Source organism: Oncorhynchus mykiss, chromosome 30, assembly GCF_013265735.2.
Source record: "Oncorhynchus mykiss isolate Arlee chromosome 30, USDA_OmykA_1.1, whole genome shotgun sequence".
Taxonomy (NCBI): Eukaryota; Metazoa; Chordata; class Actinopteri; order Salmoniformes; family Salmonidae; genus Oncorhynchus; species Oncorhynchus mykiss.
Window position 1 is genome coordinate 25,632,055 of NC_050570.1, and position 22,758 is coordinate 25,654,812.

A 22,758-nucleotide genomic window follows, 5' to 3' on the forward strand; every position below is an offset into this window, starting at 1 on the left:
TGTAGGGTTCAAACTGTTTGAGCTACAAACTAATGTGACCCCTCTATGGAAATATTCTCACAAACACAATGGACTTCTCCGTTTTGCTCTATGTCCCCCACAAGTGTCACAGGACTAGTCTGAAGGTAACCCGCTACCGGGCTCGAAAATGCATGAAAGGGAATGGGGCATTTCAATGTCAAAGGCATACGGATAATTCCATGGTATAATATATATTTTTTCTGAGCTTTCTTATATCTCTCAGATATAGGATGGACACTTCAAAACACACACTTCCCTTTCGATTTATTTTGGGACCAAATTCCAAAATGTTTCATCAAATTATTTTTGTATATATTTTTGTTATACCTACAGGGCCCTAAAATTCTAAATAAAATAGCTAAATGATCCTTGGTATGACCATCATGAAACAATTCCATATGTTAGCTAAGTAGAAACTCAGCCTTGGGCCCTTAGACCCTCGCCTTACTGACTCTGACAATGAGATAATCGGACCAAGCTCCACACACACACACACACACTGTTCAGTCCTTTGCGCCCCTCCTCAGTATCTCGAATGGCCCCTGCGGCGAGCTGATTGGAGGAAGAGGATTCTAAGCGAGTGGACTGGTTAATTATTCTCGAATGGCCCCTGCAGCAAGCTGACTGGAGGAAGAGGATTCTAAGTTGGCGGACTGGTTAATTATGCTAATCCAGGGGGCAGATAACGAGACGCTTAATACCTCACTCTGAGACACACACAGAGCTCTCTGCCAGTGTGGGTACGACTGTTATCCTCTGGAGAGAGATAGTCTCTGTGAGAAAATATAAGACTTTGTCAGAGAGAAAGAGAGATAGGGATGAGTGTGTGTGTTTGCGTGTGTGTGTTTCAGAAAGAATCACAATTATAACTATTTCTCAGCTCATATCCCATATCTATGCTACAGCTCCATACCATAACCCCACCCCTCCTCTGACGTGTGTGTCTCTGTCTTCTCTGTGTTGTGACTAGGCACGTATCCATTCTGGCTCTTTTAACAGACTGATTCTAAACTAATTTTATTTTATGATGTGCATCCCTCTGCCAACTTCTACTGGATTTATAGTCCTCTTCCTGGCTCCCTTTCTTCTCCCTCAATCATTTTCTCTGTTGTTCAATGCAGCATTTTACTGAATCTACAGAGCTGATAACACCACCGTTTGTGTTCATGTGTGTGCGAGCATTAGTGTGTGCAATTATGTGTGCAAGCAAGCATGTGTTGTCCGACTGACTCTCTCTCTCTCTCTCTCGCCCGCTCTCTTTCTCTGTCTCTCCCCCCTTTCTCTCTCTTCCCCCCACTCTCTCTCTCAGGTCAGTGAAGGCTGTTTGTGGGGGAATGTCTGTTCCACTGCAGGCTCGCATCCGTGACTTCCTCTGCAGCTCAGTCTTTAGACACACAGAGACATGGGGCAGAGAGCTCAGCAGAGCCGCTCTGCCTGCCAGACCTCAAACTGCAGCCTGCAGCTGCACTGACCAGCACTGGGCTGGGGGGGGGGGTGGGGTGGAGGGAGAGGAGAGCCGAATGGGAGAGTGAAGATGTGAGGAGGAGAGAGGGGAGAGCAGTGCAAAAGAAAGAGGGGGAGGAAGCGAATGGGAGGACAGAGAGAATTATTATCCTCCCTTCTCCTCCTCTTCCTCCTGCCCCCTCTGACTCCCTCGCTCCCGATGGACAGCTCAGGATGCTCCACCTCCTTCCGGATTTCAACCAATCACTGGCTGAGGCTCGTAAAGCTCGCTACATCCATCACGAGGTCTATCCCCCTGCGAGAGGGAGCTGTCAATCACTGACATATTCACCAGAGGCAATATGGGTTCCAACCACATTCTGAAAGCAACCCTGTTAGACTTAAAAACATTCCTGTGAGTGTGACCTACTGACTAGGTTTGCTTTAACCTAAGACCTTTGCACACCACAGGAATGTGTCGAGTGGGGTTCCCAAAGTTTTTCTGCACATGACCCCAAATTTACACTAGAAAATGCATGGGACCCCACTTTGGAAAATAATAGGCCTAACAGTTAACACTGTGTTTACATTCACTAAATATTAGGTCCCACAGGCTGTCCCAACATGATAATGACATGAAAACACATTTGTGTAAAAGGCCCTTGGTTGACACTGTACACATTTTGAAGAGAAAGAGTTCTTAATTTCTTTGATAAGCTTACAGATTTTCTCAGGGGACCCCATTTCAATTTCAGGGGACCCCACCCCAAGTTTGGAAAACACTGTGTTAGCCAATTAAGCAAAAACCTTAATATTTGCTCGGGGAGCTATAGCAAGTCTTCAGTTCTCAGGCAATTCTCACTTCCGTTACATTATGGACACCTCTATAAACATTAGATCAGTGGAGGCTGCTGATGGGAGAACGGCTCATAATAATGGCCGGAACAGAGCAAACGGAATGGCATCAAACACCTGTAAACAGTTTGTTTGATACATTCGATACCATTCCACCTATTCCGCTCCAGTCATTATCACGAGCCCGTTCTCCCCAATTAAGGTGCCACTAACCACTTGTGCATTAGATCCATTCCAACCTACTATGTCCGGACAACGTGACGCCATACTCAACAAGGCCTTGGTCTGTCATACACCTGTTTTGTGCCAAACTGACAGTGCATCTTGTTCAATGTGCCATATTTCTATCCATGAATGTACCATTTGAGCAGGGCCAGTTTACCACATTTGGGGCCTCGTGCACTAACCTACGTCAGCTAACTTACTGCATTTCAACACATTTGGCTGTGGAGCAGAGAGAGAATGTGCAGTTTTATAATGCTATTCTACACATTTCATCATGAGGCTAAGGGAAAATGTTGCAGTTTAAAGCAAATTTCCAGTAATTCTACACTTTTTGCCATCTCATGCCTTTGTTCACATTTGGCCATAGGGCTGGGAGAACATTTTACAGTTTTAAAGCTAATTTCCTGCAAATGCAGGGTTGGGGGTTGGTGCTCCCTGGAAGTCAGGGGAGGCACTTACCCTGTGTGCCAGTTCGATAATCCAGCCCTGCATTTCAAATCAAATCAATTTTTATTTGTGACATGCGCCGAATACAACAGATGTAGACTTTAATGTGGAATGCTTACTTACAAGCCCTTAACCAACAGTGAAGTTGAAGAAGAAGAAAATATTTACCAAGTAGACTAAAATAAAAAGTAATAAAAAAGGGGGCACCGGTACCGAGTCAGTGTACTGGGGTACAGGCTAGTTGAGGCAATCTGTACATGTAGGTGGGGGCGAAGTGACTATGCATAGGTAACAAACAAACAGCAAGTGTACAAAAGGGAGGGGGGGGGGGGGGTCAATGTATATTGTCTGGTGGAGATTTTATGGATTTTTCAGCAGTCTTGTGGCTTGGGGGTAGAAGCTGTTGAGGAGCCTTTTGGTCCTAGACTTGGTGCTCCTGTACTGCTTGCCGTGCGGTAGCAGAGAAAACAGTCTATATACTTGGGTGACTGGAGTCTCTACTTTGGGTGACTGGAGTCTCCGGTCGGGAAGAAAGGTTTTGTCATGCCCTCTTCACAACTGTCTTGGTATGTTTGGACCATGATAGTTTGTTGGTGATGTGGACACCAAGGAACTTGAAACTCTCAACCAGCTCCTCTACAGCCCAGTCAATGTTAATGGGGGCCTGTAGTTTTCCTGTAGTCCACGATCAGCTCCTTTGTCTTGCTCACATTGAGGTAGAGGTTGTTGTCCTGGCATCACACTGCCAGTTCTCTGACCTCCCATTTGAGACCTGCTCAATGTAAAGGTCCATAATATATTTTGTGCTAAATCATGTATCTGATTGAAATTCTCAATGCATGTAAAGTATAATGTATAAAATCATTGGCTCATGAATCATGATTAATTGTAATAAAATAGAGGCCAAGAGATAAAGGTTGCATCAGTGCCTCAGGCAAGAGTGTGTGAGGAGAACGTCCCCTGGCGACTCCTTTAGATATTGCTTAACATTTGCATTCCAATCACTGACCATAAATACGTATGAGAATATGTAGGCCTATTTAGTATCGCAATGTTAGGATGTTTTTTTAATTTACTTATTTAACTAGTGAAGGGAAAGGGGGATACCTAGTCAGTTGTACAACTGAATATCTTCAACTGAAATGTGTCTTCTGTATTTAACCCAACCCTCTGAATCAGAGAGGTGTGGGGGCTGCCTTAACCGAAATCCACATCTTCGGCGCACCGGGAACAGTGGGTTAACTGCCTTGCTCAGGGGCAGAACGACAGATTTTTTTTTACTTTCGGTTACTGGCCCAATGCTCTAACCACTAGAACAAATTCTTATTTACAATGATGGCCTACCGATAATTTAAAACAAAAACATGTTCTGTGGTATTATTAATAAACTATGAAATCTATTGGCTCAAACCATGGGCAGCTAAGGATGTATGCTTAGTCAGTATGTAACCAAGCCGATGATCCCACTATGAAAAGAGAGAACACTAAAACAGGTTCAAGTACGTTGAAGGATGCTTAAATGAACTCGGAAATGAAAATGTATCCGTTCCGTTCCCAAAAACGTCAAGCACAGTAAAACTGAAATAGAACTAAGTTGGCCTTAGACATACTGATATAAACTAGGTTTTGCGTCCCCCCTTGGCCTTGGCTGGCTTAACTAAGGATTTGGGATGTAGCTGATCCTAGATCGGTTCTTACATCCCTCGGGCAACTTATACCTGGAGCTGAAACTAAAAAACAAGTCAATTGGTTGTAGCCTACTTCCGTGTTTTCTTTTAAACGAAATAGCTCCATACACACAAGAAAAAGAAGAAACACAACCATGACTTTCCTTCGAAGGTTTGCGATTAGGCACTGCTCTCTATCCCGCGGCTTGGGTGCTCTATCCTCGGCGTCTCTTGGAGCTCCAGGCTCGGTAACGTTACACCGTCTGGGAGTGGAAAAGCTGCCTAGCCGAGGACGCCCTTTCACGGGGCACAATGACACACACACAAGCTGGCTACACACCGAGACGCCAGAGTCCGTAGAAGTGGATCTAAAGCGACTAGATGGAGAGGACACTGGTAGGGAAGGACGCTCTTTGAATCTTTATGCTTTCCGCTACCAGGAAACCGAGTTGAACGGTAGTAAGGTTTACCATTTTTGAGTGAGTGCAAGTTCCACAATATTCACCATGGTCGACAACCTGGTCTCAGAGCATTTCGTATTAGCGTTCCATTTATGATATGTATGTATGTATTAATTTGTGGATAATCCATCTCCCATTTTGTATGATATATTACGAATTTGTTACATGTACAATATGTAACTAATTTGCAAAACATTCTATATGTTACGAATTTTCTAAATGTATGATATGTTACAAATTCTAGCTAGGTTGCTGACTAATGTTTGCTGGGTTAAGGGAAGGGTTACCTAACATGCTAAGTAGTTGAAAAGTTGCTAATCAGCTAAAGTTGTCTGTGAAGAGATTCTAACTCCAACCTTTGGGTTGCTTAACGTTTGTGTTATACGCCCATCCACCAACTACTCTAATATGGGTTATGTAACCATACCAAATGTAGCATCTCTTACTTTTATGAGAATCTTGGATTTAAATGTACTATGTTACGTCTAGGGTATGAGACCAGGCTGTGATTGACAATCCTGAGAATCATAAACTCAGCAAAAAAATAAATGTCCTCTCACTGTCAACTGCGTTTATATTTCAAACTTAACATATGTAAATATTTGTATGAACTTAACAAGATTCAACAACTGAGACAGAAACTGAACAAGTTCCACAGACATGTGATTAACAGAAATTGAATAATGTGTCCCTGAACGAAGGGGAAGTCAAAATCAAAAGTAACAAGTCAGTTTCTGGTGTGGCCATCAGCTGCATTAAGTACTGCAGTGCATCTCCTCCTCATGGACTGCACCTGATATGCCAGTTCTTGCTGTGAGATATTACCCCACTCTTCCACCAAGGCACCTGAAAGTTCCAGGACATTTCTGGGGGGAATGGCCCTAGTCCTCACCCTCCGATCCATCAGGTCCCAGACGTGCTCAATGGGATTGAGATCCGGGCTCTTCGCTGACCATGGCAGAACACCAGGAAATCACGAACAGAACAGGCAATATGGCTGGTGGCATTGTCATGCTGGAGGGTCATGTCAGGATGAGCCTGCAGGAAGGGTACCACATGAGAAAGGAGGATGTCTTCCCTGTAACGCACAGCGTTGAGATTGCCTGCAATGACAAAAAGCTCAGTCCGATGATGCTGTGACACACCGCCCCAGACCATGATGGACCCTCCACCTCCAAAATCGATCCCGCTCCAGAGTACAGGCCTCAGTGTAATGCTCATTCGTTCGAGGATAAACGCGAATCCGAACATCACCCCTGGTGAGACAAAATGGCGACTTGTCAGAGAAGAGCACTTTTTGCCAGTCCTGTCTGGCCTAGCGACGGTGGGTTTGTGCCCATAGACGACGTTGTTGCCGGTGATGTCTGGTGAGGACCTGCCTTACAACAGGCCTACTAGCACTCAGTCTAGCCTCTCTCAGCCTATTGTGGACAGTCTGAGCACTGATGGAGGGATTGTGCGTTCCTGGTGTAACTCTGGAAGTTGTTGTTGTCATCCCGTACCTGTCCCACAGGTGTGATGTTTGGATCCGTCCTGTCTCTCTGTAGAGCTGTCTTAGGAGTCTCACAGGTCGGAAATGGCAATTTATTGCCCTGGCCACATCTGCAGTACTCTTGCCTCCTTTCAGCATGCCTAAGGCACATTCACACAGATGAGCAGGAACCATGGGCATCTTACCTTTGGTGTTTTTCAGAGTCAGTAGAAATGCCTCTTTATTGTCCTAAGTTTTCATAACTGTGACCTTAATTGCCTGCCGTCTGTAAGCTGTTAGTGTCTTAACGACCATTCCACAGGTGCATGTTCATTAATTGTTTATGGTTCATTGAACAAGCATGGGAAACAGTGTTTAAACTCTTTACAATTAAAATCTGTGAAGTTATTTAGATTTGTACAAATTATCTTTGAAAGACAGGGTCCTGAAAAAGGGACCTTTCTTTTTTTTGCTGAGTTTAGGTAGCTTAGGTGAATAAGCTTACCCTGAAATGACATAAACATTATCTGAAGTTACAGGGGAAGTAAGCGCACCACCTGCTGTGCCATAAAGGTCCTGCCCTTGATTTGATTTGGATTTAACCTCTTGGTAGAGGCAGAAGAAGTAGTAGGCACATTGATACAGGGAGTGTTGTGTTGCAGGAGCACAGAGCACAGAGTACAGAGTGAAAACCATGTCCTACTATTCAGTGATTAACACTGAGGTAAACACGGACATATTTACACACACACAGGGGAGATGCTGCTTATAAAAAGCCTTCAGCCTAGCCACAGGTCAGACAGCCTCAGGCATTCACCTCCTGTCTCTTTCCCTCCTTTCCTCCCTCTATCACCTCCTCTACTTCCCACTCCTTCTGTCCCTCCTATCCTCTTCTTCCTCCCTCCCTCATCCTCTCCTCTCCTCTTCTCCAGACATACACACACACACCTGTCACCTCATGGCTCAAATCTAATGTGACAATATCGTCAACATCTGCATCTGCGCCTGTGCAGCTGCTTATATTTCAAATGCATAAACAATAACACACACACACGTGACTCTCTTTCTTTCTCTCTCTCTCTCTCTGTAGGTATAGCTGAGGTGTTGATGTGCCGTCAGAAGGCAAAGAATGCTCTGGGCCGTGTGTTTGTCTCTCAGGTGGGTTTGATCTCTATGTGACCTTACACACGCATCGAATTGCTAACTATTGATCAGAGGTGTGGACTGAAGTCACATGATTCGAGTCTGACTTGATAGAAAATAAATTTACTTTAGACGCTGAGGAGTATTTCTGTCTGTAATAAAGCCCTTCTGTGGGGAAAAACGAATTATGATTGGCTGGGTCTGGCTCTCCAGTGGGTGGGTCTATGCCCTCCCATGTCCACCCATGGCTGCACCCCTGCCCAGCCATGTGAAATCCATAGATCAGGGCCTAATGAATTTCTTTCAATTGACAAATTTCCTTATATGAACTGTAACTCTGTAAAATCTTTGAAATTGTTGCATGTTGCGTTTAAAATGTTTTTTTTTCAGTATATACAGTTGAAGTCGGAAGTTTACATACACCTTAGCCAAATACATTTATACTCAGTTTTTCACATATCCTAACATTTAATCCTAGTGAAAATTCCCTGTCTTAGGTCAGTTAGGATCACCACTTTATTTTAAGAATGTGAAATGTCAGAATAATAGTAGAGAGAATGATTTATTTCAGCTTTTATTTCTTTAATCACATTCCCAGTGGGTCAGAAGTTTACATACACTCAATTAGTATTTGGTAGCATTGCCTTTAAATTGTTTAACTTGGGTCAAACATTTCGGGTAGCCTTCCACAAGCGTCCCACAATAAGTTGGGTGAATTTTGTCTGACAGAGCTGGTGTAACTGAGTCAGGTTTGTAGGCCTCCTTGCTCGCACACGCTTTTTCAGTTCTGCCCACAAGTTTTCTATAGGTTTGAGGTCACGGCTTTGTGATGGCCACACAAATACCTTGACTTTGTTGTCCTTAAGCCAGTTTGACACAACTTTGGAAGTATGCTTGGGGTCACTGTCCATTTGGAAGATCCATTTGCGACCAAGGTTTAACTTCCTGACTGATGATATATTCAATATATCCGCATAATTTTCCTGCCTCATGATGCCATCTATTTTGTGAAGTGTACCAGTCTCTCCTGCAGCAAAGCACCCCCACAACATGATGCTCCCACCCCAGTGCTTCAAGGTTGGGATGATGTTCTTCGACTTGCAAGTCTCCCCCTTTTTCCTCCAAACATAACGATGGTCATTATTGCCAAACAGTTCTATTTTTGTTTCATCAGACCAGAGAACATTTCTCCAAAAAATGACGATCTTTGTCCCCATGTGCAGTTGCAAACCGTATTCTGGGTTTTTTATGGTGGTTTTGGAGCCGTGGCTTCTTCCTTGCTGAGTGACCTTTCAGGTTATGTCGATATAGGACTAGTTTTACTGTGGATATAGATACTTTTGTACCCGTTTCCTACAGAATCTTCACAAGGTCCTTTACTACTGTTCTGGGATTGATTTGCACTTTTCGCCAACCAAAGTACATTCATCTCTAGGAGACCGAACGCTTCTCCTTCTTGAGCGGTATGATGCCTGCATGGTCCCATGGTGTTTATACTTGAGTGCTATTGTTTATACAGATGAACGTGGTACCTTCAGGCATTTGTAAATTGCTCCCAAGGATGAACCAGACTTGTGGAGGTCTACAATTTTTTTCTGAGGTTTTGGCAGATATTTTTTTTTCACATGATGTCAAGCAAAGAGGCACTGAATTTGAAGGTAGGCCTTGAAATACATCCACAGGTCAATTCCTCCAATTCACTCAAATGATGTCAATTAGTCTATCAGACGCTTCTAAAGCCATGACATAATTTTCTGGAATTTTCCAAGCTGTTTAAAGGCACAGTTAGCTTAGAGTATATAAACTTCTGAGCCACTGGTATTGTGATACAGTGAATTATAAGTGAAATAATCTGTCTGTAAACAATTGTTGGGAAAAATACTTGTCATGCACCAAGTAGATGTCCTAACCATCTTGCCAAAACTATAGTTTGTTAACAATAAATTTGTGGAGTGGTTGAAAAATGAGTTTTAATGACTCCAACCTAAGTGTATGTAAACTTCCGACTTCAACTGTATGCCTTAGTGGTAGTACTGACTACAGTGCCATCAGAAAGTATTCAAACCCTTTGACTTATTCCACATTTTGTTGTGTTTCAGCTCAAAATGCAGGCGTATGAAGCAGTTTATTTCTATATCTTGCGTTTTGAAAATGCGTCACCGTTTATGGTTGTAATGAAAAGCTACATTGTGTGTGCCTGTATGCCCAGTGCATGCGTGCACGTGCTTCCGTGGGGGTAGGAAGCTTTGAACCATTCCTTTTCGTGGTTGCGTGTGAAAAAGTTTGAAAACAACTGAGCTAGCGAACAAATTGCTGATTTGATGTACAGTGATGGGTTCAGCGTAAACGTCAAATTGTAGGGAGAGAGGATTGCCAATGTCACAAGAGGCTGCTGAGGTGAGAACGGCTCATAATGATGGCTGGAACTGCGCAAATGGAAACCATGCGTTTGATGTAGTTGATACATTCCACTCATTACACTCCAGTCAATACCACGAGCCTATTCTCCCCAATTCATGTGCCACCAACCTCCTCTGAAATTTGCTCCAAAAACTTTTCGGTGATCAAGTGTTTTAGAGAAAATAATGAAAAGGTCTGTCTGTTAGCCTCATTAAATATACAAAGATTTGTAGTTGAACAAGTCATTGCCTGTACAGATTTATTTTTGATTGACTTGACTTGGAAAAAAAACCTGTGACTCGACTTGCTCTTAGAATGCACGACTTGGACTTCAGACTCGACCTGTTCTACTTGGGACCTGACTTAAGACTTGGACCTTTCGACCTTCTTGTGAGTGACTCGAATAATAGTGACTTGGTCCCAGCTCTACTATTGATCTAACAGAGTATGATGACTGCTAAGACTATTCTCTCTCTCTCTCCCACTTCCTCTCTCTATCCATCTCTCTCTAGATGAGGGAGCTGGTGTCCTCTCTACACCATGACTCAGCTGTGAGAGTGGTGGTCTTCAGGAGTCTGGTACAAGGGGTCTTCTGTGCAGGTCTGTCCTTTTGTGCGTGTGTGTGTGTGTGTGTGTGTGTGTGTGTGTGTGTGTGTGTGTGTGTTTTTATGTCTTCTCTGTGTCTTCTGTAGGAGCTGATCTGAAGGAGAGAGCTGAGATGAACCACTCTGACTCCGATCTGTTTGTTCACGGCCTGCGCTCACTCATGACTGAGATCGGTGAGGGGTGTGTGATCGATTTTTAGGATGTCTGACAAATACTGCTCTCACTCAGTCACCTTTCACAGCAAATGCGTTAGTGTTACATACATTACCAGTCAAAAGTTTGGACACACCTACTCATTCCAGGGTTTTAATATCTTTTTACTATTTTCTACATTGAAGAATAATAGTGAAGACATCAAAACAATGAAATAACACATTTGAAATCATGTAGTAACCAAAAGTGTTAAACAAATCAAAATATATTTAATATTCTTCAAAGTAGCTACCCTCTGCCTTGATAACAGCTTTTCACACTCTTGGCATTCTATCAACTAGCTTCATGAGGTAGTCACCTGGAATGCATTTCAATTAACAGGTGTGCCTTGTTCAAAGTTAATTTGTGGAATTTCTTTCGTTAATGCGTTTGAGCCAATCAGTTGTGTTGTGACAAGGTAGGGGTGGTATACAGAAGATAACCCTATTCGGTAAAAGACCACGTCCATATTATGGCAAGAACAGCTCAAATAAGCAGAGAAAAGACAATCCATCATTACTTTAAGACATGAAGGTCAGTCAATCTGGAGAATTTCAAGAACTTTTAAAGTTTCTTCAAGTGCCGTAGCAAAAACCCTCAATCACTATGATGAAACTGGCTCTCATGAAGACCACCACAGGAAAGGAAGACCCAGAGTTACCTCTGCTGCAGAGGATAAGTTCATTAGATTTACCAGTCTCAAAAATTGCAGCCAAAATAAATGCTTCGCAGAGTTCAAAGTAACAGACACATCTCAACATCAACTGTTCAGATTAGACCGTGTGAATCAGGACTTCATGGTCGAATTGCTGCAAAGAAACTAGAGGTCGACCGATTAATCGGAATGGCTGATTTAATTAGGGCTGATTTCAAGTTTTCATTACAATTGGTAATCTGTATTTCTGGACACCGATTATGGCCGATTACATTGTACTCCACGAGGAGACTGCGTGGCAGGCTGACTACCTGTTATGCGAGTGCAGCAAGGAGCCAAGGTAAGGTGCTAGCAAGCTAGCATTACAATTATCTTATTAAAAACAGTCAATCTTAACATAATCACGAGTTAACTACACGTGGTTGATGGTAGTACTAGTTTATCTAGCTTGTCCTGCATGGCATATAATTGATGTGGTGCCTGTTAATTTATCATTGAATTACAGCCTACTTCGCCAAACGGGTGATAATTTAAGAAGCGCATTCGCAAAAAAAGCACTGTCGTTGCACCAATGTGTACCTAACCATAAACATCAATGCCTTTCTTAAAATCAATACACAAGTATATGTTTTTAAACCTGTGTATTTAGTTAATATTGCCTGCTAACATGAATTTATTTTAACTAGGGAAATTGTGTCACTTCTCTTGCGTTCTGTGCAAGCAGAGTCAGGGTATATACAGCAGTTTTGGCCGCCTGGCTCATTGCGAACTGTGTGAAGACCATTTCTTCCTAACAAAGACTGTAATTCATTTGCCAGAATTGTACATAATTATGACATATATTGAAGGTTGTGCAATGTAACAGCAATATTTAGACTTAGGGATGCCACCCGTTAGATAAAATACGGAACGGTTCCGTATTTCACTGAAAGAATAAACATTTTGTTTTTGAAATTAGTTTCCGGATTTGACCATATTAATGACCAAAGGCTCGTATTTATGTGTGTTATTAAATTATAATTAAGTCTATGATTTGATATTTGATAGAGCAGTCTGACTGAGCGGTGGTAGGCAGCAGCAGGCTCATAAGCATTCATTCAAACAGCACTTTCCTGCATTTTCCTGCACTTCGCTGTGCTTCAAGCATTGCACTGTTGATGACTTCAAGCCTATCAACTCCCGAGATTAGGCTGGCAGTACTATAGTGCCTATAAGAACATCCAATAGTCAAAGGTATATGAAATACAAATGGTATAGAGAGAAATAATCCTATAATTCCTATAATAACTACAACCTAAAACTTCTTACCTGGGAATATTGAAGACTCATGTTAAAAGGAACCACCAGCTTTCATATGTTCTCATGTTCTGAGCAAGGAACTGAAACGTTAGCTTTTTTTTGTTGTTGAATTTTACCCCCTTTTTCTCCCCAATTTCGTAGTATCCAATTATTAGTAGTTACTATCTTGTCTCATTGCTACAACTCCAGTAAGGGCTCCGGAGAGACGAAGGTCGAAAGTCATGCGTCCTCCGAAACACAACCCGACCTAGCCGCACCAAGCGTGCATTCCAACCTGGAAGCCAGCCACACCAATGTGTCGAAGGAAACACTGTGCACCTGGCCACCTTGGTTAGCGTGCACTGCGCCCGGCCTGTCACAGGAGTCGCTGGTGCGCAATGAGACAAGGATATCCCTACCGGCCAAACCATCCCTAACCTGGACGACGCTAGGCCAATTGTGCGTCGCCCCACGGACCTGCGACAGAGCCTGGGCGCAAACCCAGAGTCTCTGGTGGCACAAACGTTAGCTGTTTTACATGGCAAATATTGCACTTTTTCTTTCTTCTCCAACACTTTGTTTTTGCATTATTTAAATGAATTTGAACATGTTTCATTATTTGAGGCTAAATAGATTTTACTGATGTATTATATTAAGTTAAAATGAAAGTGTTCATTCAGTATTGTTGTAGTTGTCATTATTACAACTATTTGTATATATAAAAATAGGCAGATTTTAATCGGTATGGGCTTTTTTTGGTCCTCCAATAATCGGTATCGGCATTGAAAAATCATAATCGGTCAACCTCTAAAAGAAACCACTACTAAAGGACACCAATAGTAAGAAGAGACTTGCTTGGGCCAAGAAACACAAGCAATGGCCATTAGACCAGTGGAACTCTGACCTTTTGGTCTTGAGGTTTTTGGTTCCAACCACTGTGTCTTTGTGAGATGCAGAGTAGGTTAACGGATTATCTCTGCATGTGTCGTTCCCACCGTGAGGCATGGAGGAGGAGGTGAGAGGGTGCTTTGCAGGTGACACTGTCTGTGATTTATTTAGAATTCAAGGTACACTTAACCAGCATGGCTACCACATCGTTCTGCTGTGATACACAATCCCATCTGGTTTGCGCTTAGTGGGACTATCATTTGTTTTTTAACAGGACAATGACCCAACACACCCAGACTGTGTAAGGGCTATTTTACCAAGAAGGAGAGTTGTATCAGATGACCTGGCCTACACAATCACTAGACCTGAAGGAAAGTTGCCAACAATTGCTCAGCATGTGTGGGAACTCCTTCAAGACTGTTGGAAAAGCATTCCAGGTGAAGCTGGTTGAGAGAATGCCAAGAGTTGTCAAGGCAAAGAAAGGGTGGCTACTTTGAAGAATCTCAAATATAAAGTATATTTTTATTTGTTTAACACTTTTTTTGGTTACTACATGATTCCACATATTATTTCATAGTTTTGATAGGTCTTCACTATTATTCTACAATGTAGAAAATAGTAAAAATAAATTAACTTTTGACTGGTACTGTATGTGTACAGACTAGGGGCTACCCCTTGTCTTATTCATTATTCAGCCTGTTCTCATGCTAGTACATCTCTCTCAACAACCCGAAATTCTCTCTCTCTCTCAAATCACTTTATACAGTGCTTTTGGAAAGTATTCAGACCCCTTGACTTTTTGCACATTTTGTTACGTTACAGCCTTATTCTAAAATAGATTAAATGAAAAAAAAAATCCTCATCAATCTAAACGCAATGCCCCATAATGACAGTGAACTGTTTTTTAAAAATGTTTGCAAATGTATTCAAAATAAAAAACGATACCTTATTTACATAAGTATTCAGACCGAGACAGGATTGTGTTGAGGCACAGATACAGGGATGATTACCATAAAATGTCTGCAGCATTGAAGGTCCCCAAGAACACAGTGGCCTCCATCATTCTTAAATGGAAGAAGCTTGGAACCACCTAGATGCTTCAAGAACCTGATGGTCACTCCAACAGAGTTCCTCTGTGGAGATGGTTGTCCTTCTGGAAGGTTCTCCTATCTCTGCAGCACTCCTCCAATTAAGCCTTTATTGAAGAGTGGCCAGACGGAAGCCACTCCTCATTAAATGGCACATGACAGCCCGCTTGGAGTTTGCCAAAAGGCACCTAAAGGACTCTCAGACCATGAGAAACAAGATTATCTGGTCTGATGAAACCAAGATTGAACTCTTTGGCCTGAATGCCAAGCCTCACGTCTGGAGGAGACCTGGCACCATCCCTACGGTGAAGCATGCTGGTGGCAGCATCATGCTGTGGGGATGTTTTTCAGCAGCAGGGACTGGGAGACTCAGGATCGAGCAAAGTACAGACAGATCTTTGATGAAAACCTGCTTCAGAGTGCTCAGATCCTGAGACCGGGGCAAAGGTTCACCTTCCAACAGGACAACAACCCTAAGCACACTGCCAAGACAACACAGGAGTGGCTTTGGGACAAGTCTCTGAATGTCCTTGAGTGGCCCAGCCAGAGCCCAGACTTGAACCCGATCAAACATCTCTGGAGAGACCTGAAAATAGCTGTGCAGCGACGCTCCCCATCCAACCTGACAGCTTGAGAGGATCAGCAGAGAAGAATAGAAGAAACTCCCTAACTACAGGTGTGTCAGGAAGACTCGATCGGGTAATCCTTGCCAAGGTGCTTCAACAAAGTACTGAGCAAGTGTCTGAATACTTATGATAATGTGATATTTCAGTTTTTTTTTTCTCAATAAATTAGCAAGAAATTCAAAAAAACGTTTTTTTTTTGTCATTATGAGGTATTGTGTTAAGATTGATAATAAGGGAAAAACCAATTGAATACATTTTAGAATAAGGCTGTAATGTAACAAAATGTGGAAAAAGTCAAGGGGTCTGAATACTTTCCGAATGGGTTGTCAGCCTTCACTACACAGTACGAGTTTCATCAAAATTAGAAAGTTATCACAGGGCCTCTCGAGTGGTGCAGCGGTCTGAGGCACTACATCACAGTGTTAGTGGCGTCACTACAGAACCGGGTTCGATCCCGGGCTATATCACAACCGGCACTGATCGGGAGTCCAATTGGGCGGCGCACAATTGGCCTAGCGTCGTCCGGGTTAGGGGAGGGTTTGGCCGGGGGACTTTACTTGTCTCATCGCATTTTATACGAGTCCTTGTGGCGGGCCGGGTGCCTGCAGGCTGACCTCGGTCATCAGTTGAATGGTGTTTCCTCCGACACATTGGTGCGGCTAGCTTCCGGTTTAAGCGGGCAGGTGTTAAGAAGCTCGGGTTTGGCGGGTCATGTGTCGGCGGACGAATGACTCGACCTTCACCACCCGAGCCCGTTGGAGAGTTGCAGTAATGAGACAAGATCAAAATGGGGGAGAAAAAGGGCGTACAAAATATAGTGTGTGTTTGTTCATTGTACTGTGTGCATGCGTGCATTCATAGTCTGTAACTACATCGTCTGAACTCTCCACATGTCGTCTCTCCACATGTCGTCTCAGCCTTGTTGCCCATGCCGACGGTTGCTGCGGTGGATGGCTTCGCCCTTGGAGGGGGTCTGGAGCTGGCGCTTGCCTGTGACCTTCGAACAGCTGGTCAGTGACCTCTAACCTCTTACCTCACCAATCGCCATTAGCCTCTCACTTCTCACCTCTAACCGGGAGCCATCCCTTTTTGTGAAGAATAAATACAGTCTAGATTATTGTGTACATTGCATTCGGAAAGTATTCATTTTCCCACATTTTGTTACGTTACAGCCTTATTCAAAAATGTATTAAATATTTTTTCCCCTCATCAATTTACACACAATACCCCATAATGACAAAGTGAAAACAAGTTATCAATTTTAGCAAATGTATTAAGGAATAAAAAAACATACGTTATTTACATGAGTATTCAGACCCTTTGCTATGAGACTCGAAATTGAGCTTAGGTGCATCCTGTTTCCATTGATCATCCTTGAGATGTTTCTACAACTTGATTGGAGTCCTCCTGTGGTAAATTCAATTCATTGGACATGATTTGGAAAGGCACACACCTGTCTATTTAAGGTCCCACAGTTGACAGTCCATGTCAGAGTAAAAACCAAGCCATGAGGTTGAAAGGAATTGTCCGTAGAGCTCCAAGACATGATTGTGTCGAGGCACAGGTCTGGGGAAGGGTACTAAGATATTTCTGCAGCATTGAAGGTCCCCAAGAACACAGTGGCCTCAATCATTCTTAAATGGAAGAAGTTTGGAACCACCAAGACTTCTTAGAGCTGGCAGCCCAGCCAAACTTGAGCAATCGGGGGAGAAGGGCCTTGGTCAGAGAGGTGACCAAGAATCCAATGGTCACTCTGAAAGAGCTCCAGAGTTCCTCTGTGGAGATGGGAGCTCCTTCCAGAAGGACAACCATCTCTGCAGCACTCCACCAATAAGGCCTTTATGGTAGAGTGGCCAGACGGAAGCCACTCCTCAGTAAAAGGCACATGACAGCCCGCTTGGAGTTTGCCAGAAGGAACCTAAAGACTCATAGACCATGAAAAACAAGATTATCTCTGGTCTGAAGAAACAAAGTTTGAACTCTTTGACCGAACTGCCAAGTGTCACGTCTGGAAGAAATCTGGCACCATCCCAAAGGTGAAGCATGGTGGTGGCAGCAGCATGCTGTGGGGATGTTTTTCAGCAGCAGGGACTGGGAGACTAGTCAGGATCGAGGGAAAGATGAACGGAGCAAAGTACAGAGAGATCCTTGATGAAAACCTGATCCAGAGCACTCAGGACCTCAGAATGGGACGAAGTTTCTCCTTTTGTTATAGTTCCGCAGATCTGTGCCTCAATACAATCCTGTCTCGGAAGTTCCATGGACAATTCCTTTCAACCTCATGGCTTGGTTTTTGCTCAGACACGCACTGTCAACTGTGGGACCTTATACATACAGGTGTGTGCCTTTCCAAATCATGTCCAATCAATTGAATTTACCACAGGTGGACTCCTATCAAGGTGTAGGAACATCTCAAGGATGATCAATGGAAACCGGATGCACCTGCGCTCAATTTCGAGTCTGACTGCAAATGGTCTGAATTTTTATCTTAATAAAGTATTTCTGTTTTTTATTTTAATATATTTGAAAAAATTCTGAACCTGTTTTCACTTTGTAGTTAATATTACACTGAGTGTACAAAATGTTGACCAATGCTTCCCACAGTTGTGTCAAGTTGGCTGGATGTCCTTTGGGGGTGGACCCATTCTTGATACAAACGGGAAACTGTTCAACTTCAAAAACCCAGAACTTAAATCTTTTGTCTTGCCCATTCACCCTCTGAATGGCGCGTATACACAATCCATGTCTCAATTGTCTCAAGACTTAAATAAGTATTATTAACTGGTCTCCTCTCTTTTATCTACATTGATTTGAAGTGGATTTAACATGTGACGTCAATAAGGGATCATAGCTTTTACCTGGATTCACATGGTCAGTCTGTCATGGAAAGCGCAGGTGTTTATAATGTGTTGTACACTCAGTGTATGTATTGTTTTTTTATTCTGAAAAATGACTGAGGTCCAGACCTTAGAATGTAATTTCATTACTTTCAAATCACCTATAATTTCCGTTCTCGGAGAGTAAATAAAACCTCCCAGGAAATTGTTCAAGGAACCAGAGTAAAACGTTCTCAGAACCTCCCTGGAACCTAAAAAAAAAAAAACATTCCCAGAACAGGCAACATTTTTACTTCTATTCTCAGAATGTTTAAAAAACATTCAGAAACGTAAAAACACGTTCCAAGGAACCAAATGTGCTATTTGGTTTGTTATTTGAGTGAAATGCTCATTATATTTATTTTAACCTTTATTTTGACACGGAGTTAACGCCGAGACCAAACTCTTTTCCAAATGAGCCCTGTATATCACAACAATAAGCATCAAAATACACATTATTCTACACAACAATTCATACAGTATGATGGCCATTGTTCATTGTAAACATTTTATTTTTGGACAGCCCAATAGAGTAGCTTAAATCTTAAGTTATTGAAACACCTTTCACATGATAATGATTAGCAAAATATCTGGATATATTCATAGTTCAAATTACTATGTGACAAGAAATGTGTGTATGCGTATGTAAATTTGGAGAAATGTAAGTTTTTAATTACACTCCTGAGTCTTATTTTGTCTAATTTGTAAAGCGAGCACATGTAGTTGCTATTTGTTGTACATTTTGTATAACATATACTAGTGTATTTAAATGTATGTTTTTAATGATTAACGTATTCAAACACTCAACATGATTTTCGTTTCACCAACATACTTTTCCACAGTGGTACCTTATCATACGTAACTTGTAATATATATTTTATGGAACTGCTAGAATCTAGAGAAAATCTGGTTGGTAATAGATTTTTTGGCAGAGGCGTGAGGTGAGCAAGTGTGTGTATGTGCGTGCACGTCTCGCTCTTACAGACCCATCAGTCAGTCTGTACTCCCACCGTTGCTTAATGACACACAGCCAGTCTGACCTTCAACTGTCCTCTGTGTGTGTGTTGTGTTTCAGCCAACTCTGCACAGATGGGTCTGATTGAGACAACACGGGGGCTGCTCCCAGGGGCGGGTAAGACAACCAGAAGTCATATGCGCGCACACACACACACACCAGTTACCCTCATGTCATCTCAGTTTGTTTGGAATAATGAGTTCAGCATCTTTCCCTCTCTACATCCTTTCTCCAATAGGTGGCAGTCAGAGGCTGCCCAGAGCGGTGGGCTTTGCCCTGGCCAAAGAGCTGATCTTCACCGGCAGGAGAGTGGATGGACAGAGGGCTGTGGACATGGGGCTGGTCAACAGAGCTACCGAGCAGAATTCAGACGGAGACGCTGCCTATAGAGAGGCACTGAGTCTGGCTAGAGAGATACTACCACAGGTTACACACACACTAAAACCTTACTCATTTGTCTCTTTCCATTCCGATGAGTGATTTTATAGGTGGTTAGATTAAATGAGTTACCAGGGATGAGAAGAGAGATTACACACTGACTGACACTGGGGTTACATAGACATCTGCTGTCTCTCTTATCACATCCTGTCAGTTGTCAGTCAGTCACTGTCACCAGACCAGTCATACCAAACCAGGACACCAACTGACCACTGTAAGGGACATGGACAGCAGTGTTTTAACCTGGGTCATCTGCTGAGCTAAAGCCTTGTCATTATCTCAGGGAGCTAACACAAGTTCAGGTCTTAGACATGGTTACTCATTGTGTGTGTCCGTGGTCCTTCTTACCCCCAGTGTGTTCTCTCTCCAGGCTCCCATTGCTGTGAGGATGGCTAAGGAGGCTATGAACAGAGGCATGGAGGTATGGCTGCTTTACACATTACTCAGGGCCAGACCACATCAGGGGCCCGGTAACTTCCTGCAATTCTACACATTTTTTCCCATGGGGCAGAGAGAAATGTGCATGCTATTCTAATTTGCCACAAAGCAGAGAAAATGTTGCATTTTTAATTCACATTTTGCCATTCCTTATGTGTTCATATGCTATCTGGGATACACACATCCCAGCTCATTATCTCAATGTATTTGATGACACCTGTCTCTGTGTGCTAGTAGCAGGTATGTCTGTAACCTGTCTGTCTCTCTCAGGTGGACATCACATCAGGGATGGCCATAGAGAGGATGTGTTACGCCAGGGTAAGAGGTCAAATGCTCATGTGCATTGTCTGAGGTCAAACTGTAGTGGTTAATCATCTTTCTCTCTCCAGGTGATCCCGACAAGAGACAGACAGGAGGGGATGGCTGCCTTTATAGAGAAGAGACCCCCACGCTACACTGGAGAGTAACACACATGGAGACTGCTATTGTGATTGTACACAAACCTAATTTTCATTCCTTTAATAAAATGTTTTTCAACTGCAGTTGTAATATTTTAGCAGATGGATCAAGGATAAGTGTTTGCGATAAAGGGATACAGTACTCGTTTACAACCGATGGGGGGTGTACATTCTTTATTTCAGAAACATGAAAACATGACCCTCAGCAGCAACATATGCAAATGCTTTCCCTTAGATCCACTCTGCCCCCAGCTTCATGAAATACCCATACTGAAAGAAGAAACTGACTGTCACATTAGGGGAATGTACAGACAAGACTAAACTTTCCCACAGCTTCAATCACAGTGAGGATGCAAACTCACATTTCATATTCTGTCAATATGTAAATTAGGATGCTGACTTTAGTTCAAATCAGTTCTGTACATTGCCTTTGATGCCATAGAATGACCCATGCAGCAGTAGCAAGCACATACAATGTGTAGGCTGATTGAAATTGAGCATGTTGTGATTTGCCAGCAGCCATGAAATGTAATGTCAGCCTCAGTTGCATAAAGAATGAAGGCAGTAGCCTATAGCATTATCACAACCAGGATCACGCTCAGAACGTTGCGGATAGAATTGCCATGAATAAAGCAGACATGATTCCGTTACTCTTCAAGTCAGAGGCATGTCTGTGACACAGTGCATTTCTGATTCAGAACATTCCATAACGTTGTACCTACTGAACAAGGCCCTGATGGGAGAGCGCAATCAAGATACAATCCCAAATTGACTGAAGCCTCATGCAGTTCTTGTGTACATCTGAAAGGACTGTGGGGTTGAGCAATATGGTGAAAATTCAGAGAGCAAGGTGGGGAACCTGACATTTTTCTTACACATCTAAATGAAGTGCCTAAAGGGTAGGGGCTATGGGTCGATTTGGGATTGAGCTACTCTGCTTCAGAATTCCCCCCTCAGTTGACTCCTTTGTTCCATTAAGTACCTCATTTGGAAATAAACCAAATACGTGTATTATTGTTTCCGTGCAACACTTTACACATTTCCTTATAACGATTGTAGTTTTAATCTCCCCCAATCCAGGTATGTACAAAATAGAATCCTCACACTCAGCCTCATACATGCTCCTGAATGTACTGACACTAGTACAAAGACACAACCAGCAAACACACACTCACCTATACCCATACACGGATCCACATACAGAAATATACAGGACTCTCAAGAAAAAAATTGCTTTCATACTGTACAAAGTCGGATTCTAAATATTGACCAACATATTTGCCATTTGTGTCCACAGGGGAAACCATATTTACTTTCCCAACATAATTTCTATTAACATAATTCAGAAGAACTCAAATTCTAGAGGTCCACAGTACTGCTGATTTTCATCACCTAACCCTCTAATCAGGGACTGATTCAGACCTGGGACCGTGGTTTTTTTAATTGATCCATCAAATAATTCATACATTTACATTAATCAATTAACTACCAGACTGAAAAGATGTGTACACTATGGACCTCCACGTCAATGTCCTGCTACAAACTCACTGGTGTCCAAATAATAGACCTAAGCCTCTGGAAAAATCTAAACATAATAATTCAGACAAACTCAAGCATGCTGGGAAATCACATTGTCATGCACATATATTACTTAATCAGCCAATAAGAGGAGCTGGACTCTCAACCCCCCCAAGTATTTAACCCCTTATTTTTGTCACCAAACAGACTCCATATATATTTCCATAATTCTTTTCAACTGGTACCAAGGGACCTTCAGACTTGTCTTGTGATGCTGCAAACATGTTTGTGAGAGTCTCACTTTTACACAGATGGGTCATATTAATGTGTAGCCCAAACTGTTCGGACGCTACAAACAGAAGTTGGCAGATCGGCTGTACTGACTTCTGACGAGTCCCAAGACGCTTGCAGTGGTCGAAGTGCAAAACAGAGAACACCCTGGTGTTTTATGAAGGTCTCATCTTTCCATAGAGGTGTCATAATAGTTTTGTAGGCCAAACCGGGTCGGACGCTACAGACCAATTTGTCAGAAGATCGATTTTTAGGATG

The 22,758-nt window shown here is 42.7% G+C and overlaps 1 protein-coding gene across 3 annotated transcripts; it reads left to right on the forward strand.

The window, feature by feature from the left end:
* The first annotated feature begins 4,527 nt into the window (after positions 1-4,527).
* Positions 4,528-21,851, forward strand: LOC110521607 (enoyl CoA hydratase domain containing 2). 3 transcript variants are annotated; one of them, XM_021599281.2, is made up of 10 exons: positions 4,529-5,054; positions 7,681-7,748; positions 10,646-10,733; positions 10,826-10,912; positions 16,384-16,476; positions 19,418-19,474; positions 19,596-19,783; positions 20,166-20,216; positions 20,504-20,551; positions 20,623-21,851. In XM_021599281.2, the coding sequence occupies exons 1-10, from the start codon at positions 4,814-4,816 to the stop codon at positions 20,698-20,700; spliced, it is 999 nt and encodes a 332-aa protein (XP_021454956.2). In that variant the 5' UTR covers positions 4,529-4,813; the 3' UTR covers positions 20,701-21,851. The 3 variants fall into 3 exon arrangements, with proteins under 3 accessions (XP_021454958.2, XP_021454956.2, XP_036825302.1); XM_036969407.1 differs by lacking the exon at positions 4,529-5,054 and adding an exon at positions 5,070-5,137; XM_021599283.2 differs by lacking the exon at positions 16,384-16,476 and having other exon boundaries at positions 4,528-5,054.
* Positions 21,852-22,758: the final 907 nt, after the last annotated feature.